The 21,535-nt window shown below is 45.9% G+C and overlaps 1 protein-coding gene across 5 annotated transcripts in view; it reads left to right on the top strand.

The window, feature by feature from the left end:
* HERC2 (HECT and RLD domain containing E3 ubiquitin protein ligase 2) overlaps window positions 1-21,535 on the top strand; it is a 1,676,463-nt gene that overhangs the window by 1,339,078 nt on the left and 315,850 nt on the right. For all 5 annotated transcript variants that reach the window (XM_086934186.1, XM_086934185.1, XM_086934187.1 and 2 more), the window contains one exon: window positions 15,802-15,893. In XM_086934186.1, the coding sequence (XP_086790312.1) occupies window positions 15,802-15,893 (92 nt within the window). The remainder of the gene's footprint in view (window positions 1-15,801; window positions 15,894-21,535) is intronic.

Here is a 21,535-nt window from a genome sequence, read left to right as displayed (position 1 = left end):
AGGGGGTAGTATTCCAAAGCGTATGACACCTTACACGACATGTTTTGATAAGGCCAAACCAGAGTTAGCATGTAACCGCGAGGTTCATAGTGCACTTAAAAGTATATGGTATGGCTATATCCTAGAACAGCTATAAGGACATGGTTCCGAAAGCTGCAGACAGGCTCAGCTCATGCTAGAGCACCATCTCACATAAATCCAAGCACTCTGCCTCCAGGATTGTTAAGGCCTGCCATAGGAGTGACTTATAGGTGTGTATGTGTCTAGATATAAGGTTAGATATAGGAATACTATATGTAAGCAAGGGGTGATTAAACGACCTTGCCCCAGCTGAGTGATCAGCCAGTTGTGTCAATGGGAGTGGCCAGCCAGGGGGGGCATAATACATGCTGCAGACCCTGGTAGGCCTTGGATGCACCTATGCCCTGGGTACCTATAGTACACTGTACAGGGGCTCATAAGGTGACCCAATGTCCAATTGGTAATGTACCTAAAGTACATTGTAGTGAATTTAGAGAGAGCTCAGCTGGACTGTGGGTCTGATTAGCAGGCCCACAGCCACATTAAGTCAAAAACCAGTGAAGCAAAAAGCAGCAAGCATTTGCAATGCAATAGGTCTCGCATTAGGAAAGTTTGAGCTATTGGTCTTGTAAATGACATTTTTTTTTATTTATGTGTTGTTTTTGAAAATAGCTAAATTAATAGCTTTGTCAATGGCAATAGTTATAACTTTCGCAAATGTGACACCTATAGCATTTGTAATGCAACATGTTTTGTATTTACGTGACTTAGATGTATTGATATTACAAATAACAATGGCTTTTAATTTTTTTAAATAATTAATACTTAAATAAAAGTGATTGTAATTTATAATGGCAATAGCTTAAACTTTTGTAAATAACTTTTGTGAAGATTATGTTCAGTGTATTTTATTGTGACGAAAATCCAAGAACAGAAGTGAAATATTAACATCTTTTTGTGACATTTGTAATAAAGCTTGCAACATTGAGAGAACATATTTGAACCAGTGATGCTGTGGTGGTGCTGAGTGATGCTGTGGTGGTGCTGAGTGATGCTGTGGTGGTGCTGAGTGATGCTGTGGTGGTGCTGAGTAATGCTGTGGTTGCGCTGAGTGATGCTGTGGTTGCGCTGAGTGATGCTGTGGTTGCGCTGAGTGATGCTGTGATTGCGCTGAGTGATGCTGTGTTTGCGCTGAGTGATGCTGTGTTTGCGCTGAGTGATGCTGTGGTTGCGCTGAGTGATGCTGTGGTTGCGCTGAGTGATGCTGTGGTTGCGCTGAGTGATGCTGTGGTTGCGCTGAGTGATGCTGTGGTTGCGCTGAGTGATGCTGTGGTTGCGCTGAGTGATGCTGTGGTTGCGCTGAGTGATGCTGTGGTTGCGCTGAGTGATGCTGTGGTTGCGCTGAGTGATGCTGTGGTTGCGCTGAGTGATGCTGTGGTTGCGCTGAGTGATGCTGTGGTTGCGCTGAGTGATGCTGTGGTTGCGCTGAGTGATGCTGTGGTTGCGCTGAGTGATGCTGTGGTTGCGCTGAGTGGTGCTGTGGCGGTGCTGAGTGGTGCTGTGGCGGTGCTGAGTGATGCTGTGGCGGTGCTGAGTGATGCTGTGGCGGTGCTGAGTGATGCTGTGGCGGTGCTGAGTGATGCTGTGGCGGTGCTGAGTGATGCTGTGGCGGTGCTGAGTGATGCTGTGGCGGTGCTGAGTGATGCTGTGGCGGTGCTGTGGCGGTGCTGTGGCGGTGCTGAGTGATGCTGTGGCGGTGCTGAGTGATGCTGTGGCGGTGCTGAGTGATGCTGTGGCGGTGCTGAGTGATGCTGTGGCGGTGCTGAGTGATGCTGTGGCGGTGCTGAGTGATGCTGTGGCGGTGCTGAGTGATGCTGTGGCGGTGCTGAGTGATGCTGTGGCGGTGCTGAGTGATGCTGTGGCGGTGCTGAGTGATGCTGTGGCGGTGCTGAGTGATGCTGTTGTGGTGCTGAGTGGTGCTGTTGTGGTGCTGAGTGATGCTGTTGTGGTGCTGAGTGATGCTGTGGTGGTGCTGAGTGATGCTGTGATGCTGTGGTGGTGCTGAGTGATGCTGTGGTGGTGGTGGGTGCTGTGGTGGTGCCGAGTGTGGCTGTGGTGGTGCCGAGTGTGGCTGTGGTGGTGCCGAGTGTGGCTGTGGTGGTGCCGAGTGTGGCTGTGGTGGTGCCGAGTGTGGCTGTGGTGGTGCCGAGTGTGGCTGTGGTGGTGCCGAGTGTGGCTGTGGTGGTGCCGAGTGTGGCTGTGGTGGTGCCGAGTGTGGCTGTGGTGGTGCCGAGTGTGGCTGTGCTGGTGCCGAGTGTGGCTGTGCCGAGTGATAATGTGGTGGTGCCGAGTTATTTATTTAAAATTATTTAAAACATTTGTAGAGCGCGGCTGTCACCTGGCAGGTATCCTGGCGCTGGTAGCTACTCCTGGGTTATTGGGCGGGGGAGGAGAATTATGGGCGAGCGGGCATAGAGGAGCTGTGGGGGAAGAGCCATGTTTTGATTCGCTTCCTGAAGGGTAGGAGGTGTGGGATTTGGCGAATATCGGCAGGCAGACTGTTCCAGAGCTTGGCCGCAGCCACTCTGAAGGATCTTCCCCCAATCCTGGCTTTCTTGCATCTGGGTACTTTCACAAGGCAGGCGGTTGCGGACCTAAGTGTTCTGGTGGGAATGTACCACGAGAACAGACGTTGAAGAGGTCTAGGTCCTGCACCGTGTAGTGCCTTGAAGACCAAGCAAAGGGCTTTGAAGGCGATGCGTTGCTTCAAAGGAAGCCAGTGCAGTTCGGCCAAGGCAGCGGTGGCCGAGGATCTCCTGGTCCAACCAAGAGCCAGTTTGGCTGCTGCCGACTGAACTCGTTGGAGTCTGTCTAGCAGTGTCGCAGGGGATTCAAACAGGAGAGCATTACAATAGTCAAGGCGACTAAGGATAGTGCACCTGACTATCAAAGCTCGAGCTGAAGATGGTAATAGAGGCAGAATTTTGCGCAGTGAGCGCATAAGGGCTGAGCAGGTGGCGACTGTTCTTGAAACCTGCGTTTCCATGCTCAGTTGGTGATTTAGCATGACGCCCAGATTGCGAACACTGGTAACAGGTAGCGGGTTGTTGGAGTTTTCCGGGGGCCAGAACTCAGCAGGCAGAGGGCGGGAAATGCGTCTCGCGGGACAGAACAGAACCTCGGTTTTCGAGGAGTTAAACTGGAGGGAGTTCCGGTGCAACCAGCCTGCGGTGTCTCTTAGGCAGTTATGGAAGGCTTCGAAAGAGATGGAATCTTCACCCTCCCAAGAAAAAAGGAGCTGGGTATCGTCCGCATAGTTTACTGTGGTCATATTGTGCGATTTAATTAAAACGACCAGTGGTTTCAAGTAAACATTAAAAAGAATCGGACTGATGGAGGAGCCCTGGGGAACACCGTGAGGGACAGGGGAGAAGACCGATTGGAAAGGGGGAAGGGATACAGCCTGTTTTCTGTTACTGAGATAGGAGTGAAACCAGAGCAGGGCCGTACCATCGACCCCTGCCTCTCTCAGCCTCTCAAGCAGGATCCCATGATTGACAGTATCGAGTGATGCTGGGGTAGCGCTGAGTAAAGATGTAGTGATGCAGAGGGCAGAAAGGCACAAAAAACGAGTCTAACAGGGGGCAGAAAGGCACAACAAGCTAAAATGCGTATGTTTGCACAATCTTTTTATTTATTCAGCATTAGATTGTATGATTTCTGTAGCATTGTTGAGTTTAATATGCCAAAAATGTAAATTACATTAAGCCCATTTACCAATAAGTGAATACTTGTCTCTATCCAGTTTAAAAGTAGATAAAAGTGTACCCTCTTGTTTCTGCTGAAAAAGCACATCCCCACCTATTAAGAGGCACAATAGAGAGAATGAGTGCTGAGGTGACACAGGAGGGAGGTTGGTTGAGATAGGGGCAACTTGTACAAAAAAGGATGTGAGGGGTTCGGGCAATAAACAACATGGGCAACATGATGTCCATGGTTTAGTAATGTGAAAAGTAGACAAACTATAATCAAATGCTAGTCTGTGCCTGAGAAGGAATGGTTTCGCAAATTCGATATTATATTGCCTTTATTGCCTTTATTGTGTTTGCTACCAACATTGTAACTATGCAAAAACGCTTTCCCCAAAATTGTTATTAAAACGAAATAGAGCGTTTCGTATTTTAGATGCACTTAAACATGTACATGTGTGTCCTGCTGAAAATAAAGCCCAACAGACATTGGCAGCTTAAACAGAACTCCTAAGTAATGGTTGGAAATGTTCACCCCTTTTCTAATGCCACAAATATTAATTAACAAGTGCTAGATGAGTGAAAGAGGTGTGTGGTGTCCAAGTGCACTTTAAATGTATTCGTCATATCTTTTTTAAAATTGTTTGAGCAGCTAATGTATTTTTGCTGAAATCAGTCAAAGCTGCTGGGATAATTATCAACTATGTTAAACATGAGCAACATCATGCAAGAAAGAGTGGTACTTAAGAGAAACACATGGTAAAACAAGAATTCCCGATCATAAAATTCTGTTGTATGTATTTAGAAATGCTTTTGGGAGGCCCGCAGCCTGTGCCACCTCAAGCAAGCATTATTAAGAATGATTTAATCAGCTTCAGTGCCGGGTGCCTCTGGAGATGCTGCTGTGTGCACACACAGAATTTTAAATATTAGGAATTTTACAAACCAGTGTAAGTGTAAAGTTTATATCTGAGATCCAAAGCCTCATACAAACAATCTGATTATACTGGACTTGTAGAAAAGACAATGCGAGGAAAAGGGAGCTACTGGGAGAAGGACCGAACAGCACAAAATGAGATCCCCCATTTATTCTATCAAAAAAATGAATTGTACAGCAAGAGAGCAGTGAAACAATTTAGAAAGATATGGTAGGCTCTTACCATGCATACACTGGGGGGCTGGGGGCAAAGGTTAAACAGGAATAGAAAACAAGCCGGTACGTTAGAAGGGAGACAAGCACTTGGCATTGCTGTGAGGAAGGGGGAGGATAAATGCGAAAAAGTGCGAAATGAAAGCCTTTGATGCAGCAGGGGACGGAGCGGATCCCTTTCAAGGGAAGCTGCTGGCAGCACCACGCTGGGGAAGGATGGCTGGTCGTTTCCCCGTCACGTGCTTTTTAGGTCAATGCCCTTGCGCATTGAGCTTGCTTTTCACGGGCACAGCATCAAATCGCCGATTTTTAAGCTCTCGTTAAGCCCCAATATCTCTCGCAAGCTCAATGCGCTCGCGCATTGACAGGCTCAACCTAAAAAGGGAGGTGACCATAGGAAAGCAGACCTTACTCTCCTACAATATTCTAGACTCCTATGGGACTATCCCTTGTGCACATAAAGCCTATGATAGATAACAGTGCACAAAGACGTTCGAGGACAACCCTGGTGAATACCCAAAGGATTGTCGTACACCATGCACCATAATCCTAAAGCTGACAGCGGTCACAAAAGGGCAGGCAAGTCTTTTAGGGAAGTACGGGAGTAATGGGGTGGGTCGCAGCTATTGGTGATGCCGGGGATGTAAAAGAATCTATAGCTCTAAAAACTTCCAGCATTTTATTCCATTCTAATGAGATAGGAGTCTTACGCAGGCCCAGAAGTTCCTCCTGTCGGAGTATAGTACTTTCAGCTATTCCCCAACGTATAAATTCCGTTTGCCAGTACAGCGGCGTAGGAGAAGAGGCAGACTTCCACCTCATTGTAATCGCCCGTTTAGCAATAAGTAATGCCAAGTCAGCAAACCTCAACTGTACTTTCTGTCTGCTAGGGCGCCCATGGAGGCCCAAGAGACAAGCGTCTGGACATAACCAGTCAAGGGTGTTAGTAACTTGTCAAATGGTATGAATGACGGCATGCCAAAAGAAACGAAGTCCAGGACAGGCCCAAAGCATGTGAAGGAGGTTTGCATCTGCATCCTGACACCTAGAGCAGGAGAGTTGGGCATCCGGTATATATTATTACGGCGATGTGGTGTAAGGTACGCTCTATGTAGGATCATTGATTGAATATATTTAAAACGAGCATTACAGGAGACTTTCTTAGGGAATTCCAATATCACGGCCCATTCTTTATCTGTAAATTCCCTGTTGAGATCTACTGACCACTGAGTGTGAAGAAAAAATAAGGGTGTGCTGGAATGAGTCCTAATACCCCTATACAGCCAATGGACAAGATGCCGGCCTTCCCCTTAGGTGTATCGCGTGAACTAAAGCATGTGTAGGAGGTTCAGACCTGTCAGGGGCCCACTGTTGTTTAATATAATGAACAAATGCTGCATGTAAGAGGAATAAAGTTGAGGGAAGTTCTTGAGCACGTTGAAAATTGTCATGATCAGACAGGGTGCCCCCAAACCCCTGGTACTCTAAAGACCTTGATGACTACATATATTCTGTCCGAAGGTAGGAAGAAAAATGGAAGAAAAACAGAACCCCCTTGAGTCACTCTGTGCAAAACCAACTTGTGACACCAGCGAAAGACAGGTACTATAACAACACTATCAATGAAGCTGCCAACAGAAACAAAACTCTTCAATTCAGTTACCCACTGCAGAGTCTCAACTAAACCGATTCTTGTAAAAAAAAAAATGTGAATCCCCTCTGGTGCCTGATGGATATTCATATGGTGCGAAATCTGCAGGAACATAATGTATCTACCAGTAATATAGTTCCAGAAGTTAAGTAATTACTTGTTAGGAGTAAGGGTACCAGCAGAGTCGCATAGCTCTTCCACAAACCTACATTTGTGCAGAGCAATAGAGTTGTATGATCTCCTCTAATACTGGACTACTTACTTCAAAGATCTTTCTTGAATCTTCTAAAGCACTTGCTAATCTTTATACTGAGGAAATTGGTAAATATCCTGCCCAATGCAGGGATTTGGTATGATCCATCGAAAGGTACCTGCCAAACCTACTGGTGATTTACAAGAAAGGCAAAACATGACCTGGTCCTTGCTATTGGTCCCAGTTTCCCGTTGATAGTGAAGGCTCACTGAGTTGATCAGGTTTTGACCAAATTGCTCAAAATGGCTGGTTGTTCTTCTAAGATTGGTGAAGGAGTGTTGTATATCTGATAAAGACTACTAGCTCCAGATTCCTTCATGTAGAATTATCCCCAGGTGTGAGACTGGATCCCGAAAAAAATGTGCCCAGCATCCCTGCACGCCGGGGGGACGGCATCACGTGACTCGGTCCGGGCGTTGTCCACGTACTTGACGTCAGTGAGGTCACATAAGTCCCACCCCGGTGTGCCTACGTCAGTTTTTTCCTTTTACACGTGCAGCGCAGATCCCGATCGTGCTCTGGGCCTGTTTAGGCCTTTCCCTTTCGCTATTGCGTGTGTGTGGGAACAGTGTGCGAATGAAGTTCATGGGTAGAGATGCACACCTCGTAATCTTTGTCTTAATCCTCATTTTAAACCATTCTTTTCACCTTGTAAATCTTGACGGCGTGCAATACCTGCTTCGCGCTTCGTCTCATTGCGCTGCAATATTTACAAATCCACGAAGGAACCCTTTTACTGATTCCACCAGGCTGCACAGCCCTGACTTGGTTTGAATCCAATGAATCAGTTTCATTCTTTACTCTCATTTATTCTTCTTTGTTTAACTATTTAGTTTAATCCACTCTTAACTTTTGCTTAATTCATTTTATTCAATCTTCATCTTGACTCTGGTTTTTCACAAAAGCACAGGAGTCCAAAGCAGGTTTCTCAAACCACGACGTTTATTGTAACAGCCTAATGCATTTCGGGAAGTGCATTCCCTTCTTCAGAGGCGTCTGTAAATGCAAATATAAGTTTTAGCCCTCTACATTAGTTCTATGCAACAGTTTCTTTACTTTAAAAACAACAACACGACTCTTCAGTTAAAAAACCTTAATGGTGTGTTTGTCATATTTTCCAAACCATGTGCACAATAAATCAACCCGAGCGTTAGAGTCACCAACATAATACATCCCCCATTTGCTTCCTCTCCTTCATCTCATAGGTAAAATCCAGCATTTCATTAGCTAATCAGTCTTCTCTTTCTGTCTGCTAAATCAAACTTTCAGATTTTACTTCAAACACAAGTGCAAATATAAACAGCTATATGCTCACCATGGTCTGTTGATCATCCCGATCTTTTAGTGTACAATATTCCATCCTTTCCTTTCCTGACGGAAAATTTAAAAAACGGAGTTTAATGAGTCCTTTGTCAATGTCAGTTTCAAACCTTGGGGAACACAGGTGCTGATAATTATCCGGTTTTGTGATGCTGAACACGGGCGGGAACACTCATAAGAATGCTTTTGTATTTATAAATCTTACTTGCACATAAACGGGTGACAAGTGTTTTTTCCGTCAGGAAAGGAAAGGATGGAATATTGTACACTAAAAGATCGGGATGATCAACAGACCATGGTGAGCATATAGCTGTTTATATTTGCACTTGTGTTTGAAGTAAAATCTGAAAGTTTGATTTAGCAGACAGAAAGAGAAGACTGATTAGCTAATGAAATGCTGGATTTTACCTATGAGATGAAGGAGAGGAAGCAAATGGGGGATGTATTATGTTGGTGACTCTAACGCTCGGGTTGATTTATTGTGCACATGGTTTGGAAAATATGACAAACACACCATTAAGGTTTTTTAACTGAAGAGTCGTGTTGTTGTTTTTAAAGTAAAGAAACTGTTGCATAGAACTAATGTGGAGGGCTAAAACTTATATTTGCATTTACAGACGCCTCTGAAGAAGGGAATGCACTTCCCGAAATGCATTAGGCTGTTACAATAAACGTCGTGGTTTGAGAAACCTGCTTTGGACTCCTGTGCTTTTGTGAAAAACCAGAGTCAAGATGAAGATTGAATAAAATGAATTAAGCAAAAGTTAAGAGTGGATTAAACTAAATAGTTAAACAAAGAAGAATAAATGAGAGTAAAGAATGAAACTGATTCATTGGATTCAAACCAAGTCAGGGCTGTGCAGCCTGGTGGAATCAGTAAAAGGGTTCCTTCGTGGATTTGTAAATATTGCAGCGCAATGAGACGAAGCGCGAAGCAGGTATTGCACGCCGTCAAGATTTACAAGGTGAAAAGAATGGTTTAAAATGAGGATTAAGACAAAGATTACGAGGTGTGCATCTCTACCCATGAACTTCATTAGCATGACTTTTTTCGTCTCTCACGAGATTGCACCCAGGAAAACATTAAGAGTACAGGCATAGCAAGCAAGGAAATGCTTAAAGCAAGGACACGGATGGCAAAAGGCACAGGAGATGGGTTTCTTTCCATGTTTGATTATCAGGCAACAAGGAGCGCTTTAAAACACAGTCACGAAGAGTTAGTAAAACTATTAACTGTTTGTGAAAAATGGACAGAGAAGTTAATGGGAATGAGCGCCATAAACGCGAGTATTCATATGAAAATGTATATGGAGGGGGTTGGAACATATTGCATTCTGGGAGGTGTAGTGGTATTGTGCTTAAAGTAATTTAAAAAACGGAGTTTAATGAGTCCTTTGTCAATGTCAGTTTCAAACCTTGGGGAACACAGGTGCTGATAATTATCCGGTTTTGTGATGCTGAACACGGGCGGGAACACTCATAAGAATGCTTTTGTATTTATAAATCTTACTTGCACATAAACGGGTGACAAGTGTTTTTTCCGTCAGGAAAGGAAAGGATGGAATATTGTACACTAAAAGATCGGGATGATCAACAGACCATGGTGAGCATATAGCTGTTTATATTTGCACTTGTGTTTGAAGTAAAATCTGAAAGTTTGATTTAGCAGACAGAAAGAGAAGACTGATTAGCTAATGAAATGCTGGATTTTACCTATGAGATGAAGGAGAGGAAGCAAATGGGGGATGTATTATGTTGGTGACTCTAACGCTCGGGTTGATTTATTGTGCACATGGTTTGGAAAATATGACAAACACACCATTAAGGTTTTTTAACTGAAGAGTCGTGTTGTTGTTTTTAAAGTAAAGAAACTGTTGCATAGAACTAATGTGGAGGGCTAAAACTTATATTTGCATTTACAGACGCCTCTGAAGAAGGGAATGCACTTCCCGAAATGCATTAGGCTGTTACAATAAACGTCGTGGTTTGAGAAACCTGCTTTGGACTCCTGTGCTTTTGTGAAAAACCAGAGTCAAGATGAAGATTGAATAAAATGAATTAAGCAAAAGTTAAGAGTGGATTAAACTAAATAGTTAAACAAAGAAGAATAAATGAGAGTAAAGAATGAAACTGATTCATTGGATTCAAACCAAGTCAGGGCTGTGCAGCCTGGTGGAATCAGTAAAAGGGTTCCTTCGTGGATTTGTAAACAGTGTGCGAATGCCTTCGGGCTTTAAGACGTGCTCGTCTTGTGGACGCCTGATGTCGGCGACGAACCCTCACCCCATCTGCATGGGGTGTTTGGGGGAACACCACGACTCCACTGATTGTGAGGCGTGCCAGCAGATGAAGCTGAAGTCCCGGCTGGAGCGCCGGATGAAACTTCTCTCGGCTTGCATGTCCAGGTCAGTGGCGTCATCTCGCCCAGCCCCTGCGGAGGGTTCTCGAACCTGCTGCCTCCCTCGTCGAAGGCGTCCTTCTCCCAGGTCGCAAGAGCGTCACTCGCCTGTCGGTAAGTGTAGCAGTTTGTCCCTGAGGGTCGGTTTCCGGCCTGTCGGGGGCGTTGGCTCTCCGCGGGTGGTGCAGCCCTGTGTCTCGTCCCCTTATCCGCAGTGTCCCGGTGTGGGGCTGACTAGAGCCCAGATGGAGACATATGCGGCGGCTTTGCAAGCCTCGCTGGCTTCTCCCCCTCCTCCTTCCCCTCCTGGGATGTCAGCCGATCCCTTGCAGTGTCCGGGGCCCTCCGGCTCTTGCCCCGGAGCTCACTGGCTCGGATCCAGGTTCGGAGGATGTAGTGCTGTTGGGGTGCGGCCCTTCGGGGTTCCCCTCCTTCGGGCCACTGCGCCTCTGCTTCACCTCAAACTCCAGCGGGAGTCCCTGTTGTATCGCGGGAGGTCGCCGGGGCTCGGATGCACCCCCATGCCCCTCTCGGTCCTCTGGACAGGCGGCGGTATTGTCCGAGGCCGAGGTGACGCCGCTTCGGCGGCTGCTGCCCTTGGCGGCGTCACAGAAGTCCGGGCTGGCGGGGGACTCCTTGTCCCTCCCCGGGTCCTATCGCCCCTCCACGCAGGCGGCTGCCTCGGCGGAGGTCAGGTCGGTGCCGCTCCTTTGCCGCCCCGGCTCCAGCACCGGTCTCCTGCGCCATGTCAGAGGCCGCCCAGGCATCTCCCCCGGCGCCGATTTTCTGCCTCAGATTGCGAACTCTACGGCGCCAGGCTGACGTCGGGTCGTTGACTTTTCTTCGGACACCTCCTCTTCTTCAGAGGTTTGCCGTTTGCTGGTGTCATCCTCGCCGGGGACAGGCCGCCGTGTCATGGCTTTTTCACCGTTGTCCAAGGCCGGCTCCTCGCCATCTCCGCGGCCGCTGTCTTCACCAGAGGAACCGCAGGTTCCCCATTCCTCGGTCCCTCTTCCTTCTTTCCGGACCTGGCCCTTCCCTCCTCCGGTTGGCTTGGAGGATGGCCGCCTTAGCTTGCAGCCGTCACCTAACGAGGAGCTGCTTTCCCCTCCGCGAGGCCCTACGGAGGCGGGTACGGCTTTCGCTTGCGCTGTTTCCACTGCTGTGGGAATTTTGTGCATGGGTGACCCAGCCACCCATTTCCCCGCGGATCATCTTCTGGAGGTTCTCCATCAGGGCTCTGGTGGCAGGGAGCTGTTGCTTCCCTTCAAGGGTTCACTCCATTCTTCTCTCTTGGGGACTTGGGGCCGTCCCGCCATGGGGGACTCGGTGCCCCAACACCTTCTGCACCGCCATCATCCGGCACTGCGTGATCTGGTGTGTTTTTCACTTCACCCCTGTACCAGAGGCCCCTTTTTCCAGACTGCCTTTCCTTCTATGCCGCCGCTGTTGTGTCCCCCGTCATGGGAGGCCCGCTGGCTGGACTTCTGGGGGCACAATATGTTCGCCTCGACCATATTGCAGGCCCTTTAAAACGCAGTGTGTTTTGGCTCGGGCCACTTCTTGTTTGTGGGACTCGCAGAGTCCCTTATGTCTACCGCTTTGGATGTCCGGGAGCTGGCGGCGTTTATTCTTCGCTCCGCTTTGGACATCTCGGAGGTGCTGGGTCGTGCCATGGCTTCTTCGGTTGCCCTTCGTCGCCATGCCTGGCTTTGGGACAGTGTGTTCCCGGAAAACGTTTGAGAACGGTTGGTGGACCTTACTTTCGATGGTGCTCTTTTGTTCCATGCCCCTGCAGACTCGCCAATCCAGAGGTTCTTGGCAGGGCTTCGTCCTCATCCTCATCCTCCTCCTCCTCCCCCTCAGTGACCTGCGAGTTGATCTGGTTCTTGGAGGTGTTCTTCCATTGAGGCGGGTCGCCCTGGTTGTTCTGTGTGCTTCATGGCCAGTCAAGTCCTCCTTGTTGGGACTGTGGTTCTGTTGGCTGCTGGCCAGCCCTTCTTGACTGTTTGTTTTTGCTTTGGGTTTTCTACACCATGCTGGCCCTAAGATTGGGCCTTCTGTGTTTTTCCTCTCTCGTTGCTTGACAAGCCTTCTGCTGGGTTTTTGCCACAGGTCTTTTCTGTCTCTGCTGCTGAAATTTTTTCCTAAGAGGTTCCCATGTCTTGGGACGTGACCTGCCCTATGTGGGGGTAATGGTGGCTGTTATATAGCCCGGTTGTGTGCTGGGGAGCTGTGGTTGCCTGCGGCTTCTGCTCTCCATGGCGTTCTAGTATATTGCAGATGCAATCCTCTTGCTGATGCCTTGGACTAGCTTGAGTTCCGCCCCAGGGTTTTCTTCACTGGGGTCGCTGCGCTGTTTAGCCTGGTCTGGCCTGCTGTCCGTGGCCTGACGTCATGGTCCTGTCCGGTCCCACCTCTTTTTGGGCGGTGTGTGGGGTCTCCTCCCTGGGGCGAGTCCGGACTCTTCTTCGCCTTCCTGCTCTGACTTCAGCTGGAGTCTGACTTGCTCGGAGTGCTTCATTCTGTGGTGTCCTCTGCGTCTGGCGGAACTTGCCGGTGCCGACCTATTGTTTTCTCTGCACCGTTGTGCCTTCTTGGGGCTTTAGTGGGACTGTCATCCTGCCTTGTCCGCTTCTTCCAGTGGGCCTTGCACCCGGTTCTACTTCTCCCTGTGGGAGGAGTTGGTCCCTGACGTCTTGTCCCTTTTCCTGGCCTTGGCCTTGGGTGGGGTTTGTTGCCTTTTATGGGCGTGGGGTGCTTTGCCTCCTTTCGCCTTGCCTTGCATCCTCTGCTGGGTGAAGGACAGGCTACCTCTTCTTTCTTTTTTCTGCATCTCCTTTGTGGTTGGTGGTCTTCTGCTGGCAGGAGTCCCCCTTGCCTGGGGGGACGGCTCTACTCGTCCTGTCTTGGGTCTCTGTCCCTGTGGGACCCTCTGTTAGGACCAGGCGAGTTAGGTCCTCTTGCATACCCTCCTTCACCTTGGGTATGGCTAGGGTATCTATATTCTACGTGAAGGAATCTGACGCTAGTAGTCTATCAGATGTACGAGTTACTTACCTTCGGTAACAATGTATCTGGTAGAGACGATTCTTGTCGCAGATTCCTTCAGGGTCCGCCCTTCCTCCCCGTTCTGCAAGGACTTTTGGCTTGGTCTTTTGCACTTGCCTTCCTGTGGGTGGCTGTGCCTTCTATGGGTACATTATTTCCCGCTTTCTGACAGGATGTTCATCCTGTTTAATTGTTCCTTTCCTCCCCTTTTGGCACATTGGAGGATAGGTTTGTGAGTGCTTCTGTGCCCTTATGCTCTGGTTGCTCCAGGATGGGGCCTACATTCCAACCCGCCCCTCCCCCCCCCCTCCCTCTCCCTCCCCGCTTTATTACTAGGGTTCAGGGCCCTCTGCTATCCTCTATGGTGGGACCTTTTGGCTGTGCCTCTGCTCTTTGTTCCTTGTGGCGGTTTTCACACTGTAATGGGGGTGTCTTGGAGTATTGTCGTTCCTTGTCTGTCCCGCACTGGTTCCCCTTCGTTGTTTTTGGTTAGGGCTGTAGTCCTGCCACATGGTCTCATGACATTTTTACATATGTCTTTTGTCTCCAGGGGGGCTATCTCTGTACTGGCAGGGTTGCTGTTCACGGCTGGGCTCTGTTCTTTATTCTTTCCCTGCTTTTGGGTACTGCAGTGACTGGCACTGCTCTTTATGGTGTTGTTACTCACCATTCCTTTTTTCTGTTCTTTCGCACACTGTTCCTATACTCTCACAGTTTTGTCTGATGGCTCCGCGTTGTGGCACGGAAATGTTATCCGAAGAAAACCTGCGTAGGCGCGCTGGTGTGGGACTTATGTGACCTCGCTGACGTCACGTACATGGACAATGCCTGGTTGGTTCGCGTGATGCTGCCCCCCCGGCGCGCAGGGATGCTGGGCAAAACATTTTCCGGATCCAGTCTCACGCCTAGGGATAATTTTACGTGAAGGAATCGGCGGCTAGAATCGTCTCTACCAGATACATAGTTACCGAATGTAAGTAACTTGAACGTTAGTGCCATGTTTTCTTCTATGGACAATATATTGCCTCTTTTGTGCTGTTGCATAGCGTAATCTCTATTGGGTATCATTTTCATGAGACCGTAGATGGGAACATCTTTTTTTTCATTCATTTAATTCTTTTCCTTTTCTGTGTGAGAAATCTGTGTCCAGACTTAACTTTTTCACTAAACTTTTGATTGATGATTTTGTTTAATAAATGATGACAAAATGAATTTGTGCATTTTTTGTCAAATGATGTTTGAATTTCCTACTTTTAGGATTTGGTCAAGATTTGAGAAGTCAATTTTGACATAAAATGTAAAACTATTGAATTGTAGAACACTTTATCCAGTGCTGTGAAGCCGCAATTAGAGCCGAAGTGTCGTTGGGCATTCAGATCAGTAGCTCAGCCTATTGACTAAATCTCTTGTCTTTGGTAATGTTTCTAATGGTTTGAATGGCAGAGTACCTAATGTAAAAACAGGTACAGACACTCCTTTAAGGCCAATTGATCAGTTTCCTTCCATTCCTTGGACAAGCTTGATTCCTAACTGTACCTCAAGTTGGCTCTTGTTATTCAAGTGAAAGGATGAGATATATTCTGAATGTAAATGTTGATGGGGTTGTATTGTTGTGAAGAACAGTCTGTCCCATGATCATATAGGTTTTAAAACTCCAGGAGCAACGTTTTGAGTCTTATAGCAAGCTGCTATCTTGTTCTCGTTCAGAGCACATAGCTAATGGTACAGAGTTACTAGAATTAGTTTTGCATTTTCTACTTGTATCATAGTTTTACACCCACTGAAATGAAAAGTCTTACTACGCATTTGAGAGAGCCCTGACTCATTTACACGGGTGGCTTTTTTCTCAAAATATAACCATGTCAGTGGCTTAAACATTTGTGTTGTTGTTTAGACAAGGTTATTTTTCCAGGGGTCCATGATTAACATTTTAGTGTACATCCACAAGCACAACACGAATATATTATATATGCAGGTATCATAATATTTAATGTGAAATTGACTTCACAAAGCGAGTCACATGGCCTGATGCTTAACCAAGCTCAAAAGGTTGGGACTTGTTGAAGCACTTACATTTTAATTGAAAGTCAAGACAACATATCCTGGCTTCAGTTGTTTTGAATCTACTACTCTCTTTCTGGTTCTACATGGTGCTTTGCTTTGTTGGTGTTCAACTGTTCTTCTGTAACACTCATCTTGTTTTTGCAGATTGATTCTCTCACAGGTCTTGGGGTGACCAAAGTAGAATGTGGATCCCAGTTTTCCGTAGCCCTTACAAAATCAGGAGCTGTTTACACCTGGTAAGCTATCACTTGCACTTTTTGTCTTAAGCGTCTCTCCTGCTTTTTTACCACTTTGGCGTTTGCAATAAATGTTACTCTGAAAGTCTTATATAGGCATGATGTAGCATGCGTCCAGGACCATTCCCCATTCCTTTCATGTTGCCTTAAGTAGCAATAGTTTCAAACATGCCACCATAATCAGTGACTCGCTTTGGGAGGGGATATCCATGATTTCTCTTCCAGGGGATCCTCATCAATAGTTATAAGCACTAGAATATTCCCGCCCATGTGTTGGCCCCGCAAACACAATCATATGTGCCCCACATATATGTATCTATCTCTCTCTCTATATATATATATATATATATATATATATATATATATATATATATAAGCAATTGCAGCCTTATCAACACCAGTGCTGTATGAACTTCCCCTTATATCATAAAACAAGCATAAGAAACAGGAAAAAGCAACAGCAAACTTGTTCTGAAACTGTTTTAATGCTCAGCAGTAAGTAGAAAACTCTCACAGAGGACTGAAGCATATACAGCTCCCAGGCTGCATTGCAAAAACACAGTCTAAAAAGACTGAAAACCTAACTCATAGCAACATAGAGATAAACTGGCACCGTGCCTTTAAGGCAGTCATGACCCCCAGCTTCTCATCATGCCTCAGGGGTGACAGTTAGGTCAGTTTTTCTTTGCGGTGACTCAAAAAGCCATGGCGCAAAGAGTTGATAATAACCTTAAAATACCAGAATCCTTTGCCCGGGGAGGTGGGAGGGTTGCTTATGACTTTGATGAGGATACCCCTGGAAGAGAACTAGGATTACAGTTAAGTAACTAATCCTTCTCTTCCAGGGGATCCTCATCAATAGTCATAAGCACTAGAATAGAATAGCGAGCCTCACCTCATCCACATGTGGGCAAAGGAACATAACCGTAAATTAACCAATCAGCTTAGATAACCAAGCCTGGACAGATAGATCACTATCCGAAAAGATGCCTCAAGGAGGCCTGGCCCACTTGAGTGGATATATGATGTTACAACGCGGACTGTAACAACGCATACCGTTACAACGCGGATTTTACAACGCGGATACTGCAACAACGCATGTATTTACAACGCATTTTTTTACAACGCAGGTACCTTTACAACGCAGGTACCTTTACAACGTAAGTATTGGTAAGTATATATTAATATTAATATTATAATAGTAAATTAATGTTTTAAAATATAATTTAATGTAATTTTAAATCAGTTAATAAATTTAAATTAAAATTAATATTACTTTATTTTTTCCCTGTACCCCTGTACCCCAGTAACTCAAAACTGACCCACAACCACAAAAATAAATTTAAGTAATGTAATAACATTTAATTTAAATTAATTATTGATAACTTAAAAAAATATTTACTTTATATTTACCCTGTACCCCTGTACCCCAAAAACACAAAACTGACCCTCAACCCCAAAAATAATGTAATGTAATTTTATTTAATTTATTTTCTATTAAATAATTTAATTTAAAATTAATTTTAATTTATTTTTACCCTGTACCCCAAAAACTGAAAACTGACCCTGAACCCTAAAAATACCCCTTTCCCCAAAAACTAAAAACTGACCCTGAACCCTAAAAATACCCCTTTACCCAAAAACTGAAAACTGACCCTGAACCCTAAAAATACCCCTTTCCCCAAAAACTAAAAACTGACCCTGAACCCTAAAAATACCCCTTTACCCGAAAACTGACCCTGAACCCTAAAAATACCCCTTTACCCAAAAACTGAAAACTGACCCTGAACCCTAAAAATACCCCTTTACCCAAAAACTGAAAACTGACCCTGAACCCTAAAAATACCCCTTTACCCAAAAACTGAAAACTGACCCTGAACCCTAAAAATACCCCTTTACCCAAAAACTGAAAACTGACCCTGAACCCTAAAAATACCCCTTTCCCCAAAAACTAAAAACTGACCCTGAACCCTAAAAATACCCCTTTACCCCTAACATATAACATTTAAAATATAACTATATACTTACCAATACTTACGTTGTAATGGTATGCGTTGTAAAGGTACCTGCGTTGTAAAAAAATGCGTTGTAAAAACATGAGTTGTAACAGTATCTGCGTTGTAATGGATGCGTTGTAACAGTAGTGCGTTGTAAAAAATGCGTTGAAACAGGTGCATACCCACTTGAGTATCAGCCCTGGAATCGGATTCTAGACAGTAATGCCTTGTGAAGGTGGGAACCGATCTCCAGGTTGCAGCCTTGCAAATCTCTGACTTTGGAACATCATGCAAGAAAGCTACTGTGGCCGCTTTTCCCCTAGTGGAGTGTGCTTTAAGAGCCAACAACAAGGGTTTATGAGCCAGCTGGTAAGCCAATTTTATACAGGGCACTATCCATCTTGAAAGGGATCTTTTAGAGGCTGGGGAGCCTGTTCTCATGGCACCATAATTTAAAAACAATTGATCCGATTTTCTTATGCCCTTTGTACCCTCTAGATAGAATTTAAGTACTCTTTTGAGGTCCAAGGAATGTAGCGACCTCTCCGCAGGAGTCGCGGGGTTGGAAAAAAAGACGGTAGGGAGATTGACTGATTAATATGAAAATCAGACACAACTTTAGGCAAAAAGGAAGGGTGAGCCCTGTTGTGGTGAAAAACGGTATAAGGCTCTTTTGCACACAGCGCTTGGATTTCACGTACTCAGTGTGCTGATGTTATCGCTACCAGAAAAGCAGCCTTCCACGTTAGGTGCTGTAAAGAGGCTTTGTGAATGGGCTCAAAAGGGGGACCCATTAATTTGGACAGCACCATATTCAACTCCCATTGAGGAGAAGGGTTTCGAACAGGGAAATATACTTTCTTCAACCCCTGTAAGAAGTCCTTAACCACCTGCATTTGGAAAAAGGAAGGTTGGCTGGGTGACTTTCTCTACGCCGTAATGGCTGACAAATGAACCCTGATAGAGGCATATTTCAAACCCGCTTTAGCTAGATACAGAAGATAAGGAAGAATGACATCCTCCTGCCCCTTCATAGGGTCAAAGTGCCAGTAGGGGGGGAGGGCTCGTCAGGGGGGGGGGCACCCAGGGGAGGGGGAGGAGTAACGGGTTAGGAAGGGGGCACAACACAAGGCACTATATTGGGGAAACACAAAGAAGGCAATGGGTGGGTAGTGACAAGCAATCTCGGAGCATACAAGGCCTAAATAAAATGTGTGGGTGGAAGCGACTAGGTCAATCACCTGATGTATTTTAATGGGTACCCGGATAATGTCTTGGAATGTGTGTGGCCTGAATGCTAGGCAGAAGAGACAGGAGGTCTCTATGTTGCTAAAAAGTATGAGGGTCGACCTGCTACTTCTTCAGGAGACACACATTATGGCAACTGAAATATGTCTTCTGGAACAGTTGGATTTTTCAGTTTTAGCTTTTTCAAAGCAAGGGTCTAGAAATAGAGGTGTGGCCATACTTTCAAGGCGGAGAGATATTCCCACTAGGAAAAAACTCAAAGATGTGTGGGGGAGGTGGGCTCTGGTAGAATGTTTACTGGTTGGGGAATGGATAACCCTTGGCTCAGTTTATGGTTCAACGGGGGATGACCCGGAAATTTTTGAATTTTTGGATGTTGAGCTGGCTACTTGGGCCCCTCGTATTATCCTTGCAGGTGATCTCAATATTAATGGAGTCGGGGGGCTTGGGTTGGGGGCAGGGTCTCGTATTGTTTACCAAGGGAGAAAAAGGAGGGTTTTTCAAGCGGTTCGCTCCCTGGCAAGAAATAATGCTTTAATAGATGTTTGGGATAGTTTAAAGCCGGAAGAAAAGGGATTCACATATTACTCAGCGCCCCACAGAGTGAGTGTAAGACTCGATTATTTTTTGGTCTCCAGTACCTGCTTGTCATTGTCTCAGATTGAGAGACTACCGCGCTTATTATCTGATCCCAATCCCTTAGTGTTAAGTCTATCTTTGTCAGTAAATAATGGTGGGATGAGGGCATGGACCTTCCAGAGAAGCCTCTTGGAAGATGATAACTATATTCAACATATGTCGCAGTGGATCGAGGGATTTCTTGCTATAAATAGAGGTAGTGCAGCAGCAGGTATGGTTTGGGATAGCTTTAAGGCGGGGGTGCGGGGGGAGACTCTGAGTTATAATGCAAATAAACATAAGCAAGAACAGGAGAGGAATCTGATATTAAAAAGAGAGATACTTGAAGCAGAAGGGGAACTGAGTGAATGTGCCATCGACGGTAGACCAGTTGAGCAGGCACTTAATAAATTAGTTAAGTTAAGAATGGACGCAGAAGCGGATATCGCAATTAGAGCGGCGAAAATATATATGGTGAATAGAGAAAAATGCCATGAGGTTAGCGAAACAGTGGGGCGAACTTTAGTGGTGCGGGCAAGGCAAAAGGCTGCTTTAGGAGAGGTAACGGAGATCAAAGACAATTTAGGTAATTTAGTTACGGATACACAGAGGGTAAGGGATGTCTTCAGACAATTTTATACAGAACTATATGACGAGGGGCAAGAAAAGGATCCAGGGGAGATAGAGGAGTATCTTCAGGGCATTCCAATGATGACGTTAGAAGACCGGGAACGGCATAGATTGGATACCCCCTTAAATCCAGAAGAAATAAAGGTTGCACTAATGAGCCTCCCATCCGGAAAGGCAGCGGGGCCTGACCAAATACCGTTAGAATTTTTTAAGATATTTTTGAACGAGCTGGGGAAGGATGCAGTAGACATAATGCAACAAGCACAGGTTGGGGCATCGGTGCCAGGCTCTTGGTCTGGTGCAGAAATTGTCATCATACTAAAAAAGGGGAAGCCACCTAATGAGCCCGGATCCTATAGGCCTATAACCTTGATGAATGCTGACACTAAGATATATTCAAAGGCACTGGCAATAAGATTCGCAAGTGTTATAGGCACATTAGTTACCAGTAATCAGCATGGCTTTATACCAGGGCGGGGAACTACGCATCACACTCGGAAACTCATTACTTTATTTGACACCATGGAGGTCACAGGGGACCCGATGGCGGCAATGTTTTTAGATGCTGAGAAAGCATTTGATCGGGTCTCCTGGAACTATCTATGGTGTATTTTAACTAGGGTAGGGTTCGGTGGGAATTTTGTTAAAGCAATAAGAGAATTATACAGGGACCCGGTAGCATCTGTTAGGGTAAACGCGGGTTTAACTAGGCCAGTCCAAATTAAGAGGGGAACAAGGCAGGAGTGCTCGTGCTCCCCCCTCCTGTTCGCTATTTATTTGGATCCTTTGATACGTAGGATGGCAATGAACGTTAATATTGCGCCACTAATAACGCATGGGAGGGAGTCTAAGATACTGGCATACGCCGATGATGTGGCAGTTCTTACATCAAACCCCACGGAGGCTATTATACATGTGGAATTGGAGGCTAAAAATTTTGGTAAGGTGTCTGGCTACTCCTTAAACACCACTAAAACACAGATCGTGATGAATAAAAGTACAGTATGCCAGGATCAAAGGGTGGTACAGACAGGTACATATCTTGGTATCATAATTACCTCAGAGTTGGAGACAGTTGTGGAATTAAATATAATACCGATCATAGCTAAAGTTAGAAGGGATTTGGATAGGCTTCATAATCTGCACTTA

Source organism: Lissotriton vulgaris, chromosome 8 (assembly GCF_964263255.1).
Source record: "Lissotriton vulgaris chromosome 8, aLisVul1.2, whole genome shotgun sequence".
Classification (NCBI taxonomy): Eukaryota; Metazoa; Chordata; class Amphibia; order Caudata; family Salamandridae; genus Lissotriton; species Lissotriton vulgaris.
The sequence above is the reverse complement of the archived record's forward strand: the minus strand, read 5'-3'. Positions and strand labels throughout refer to the sequence as shown.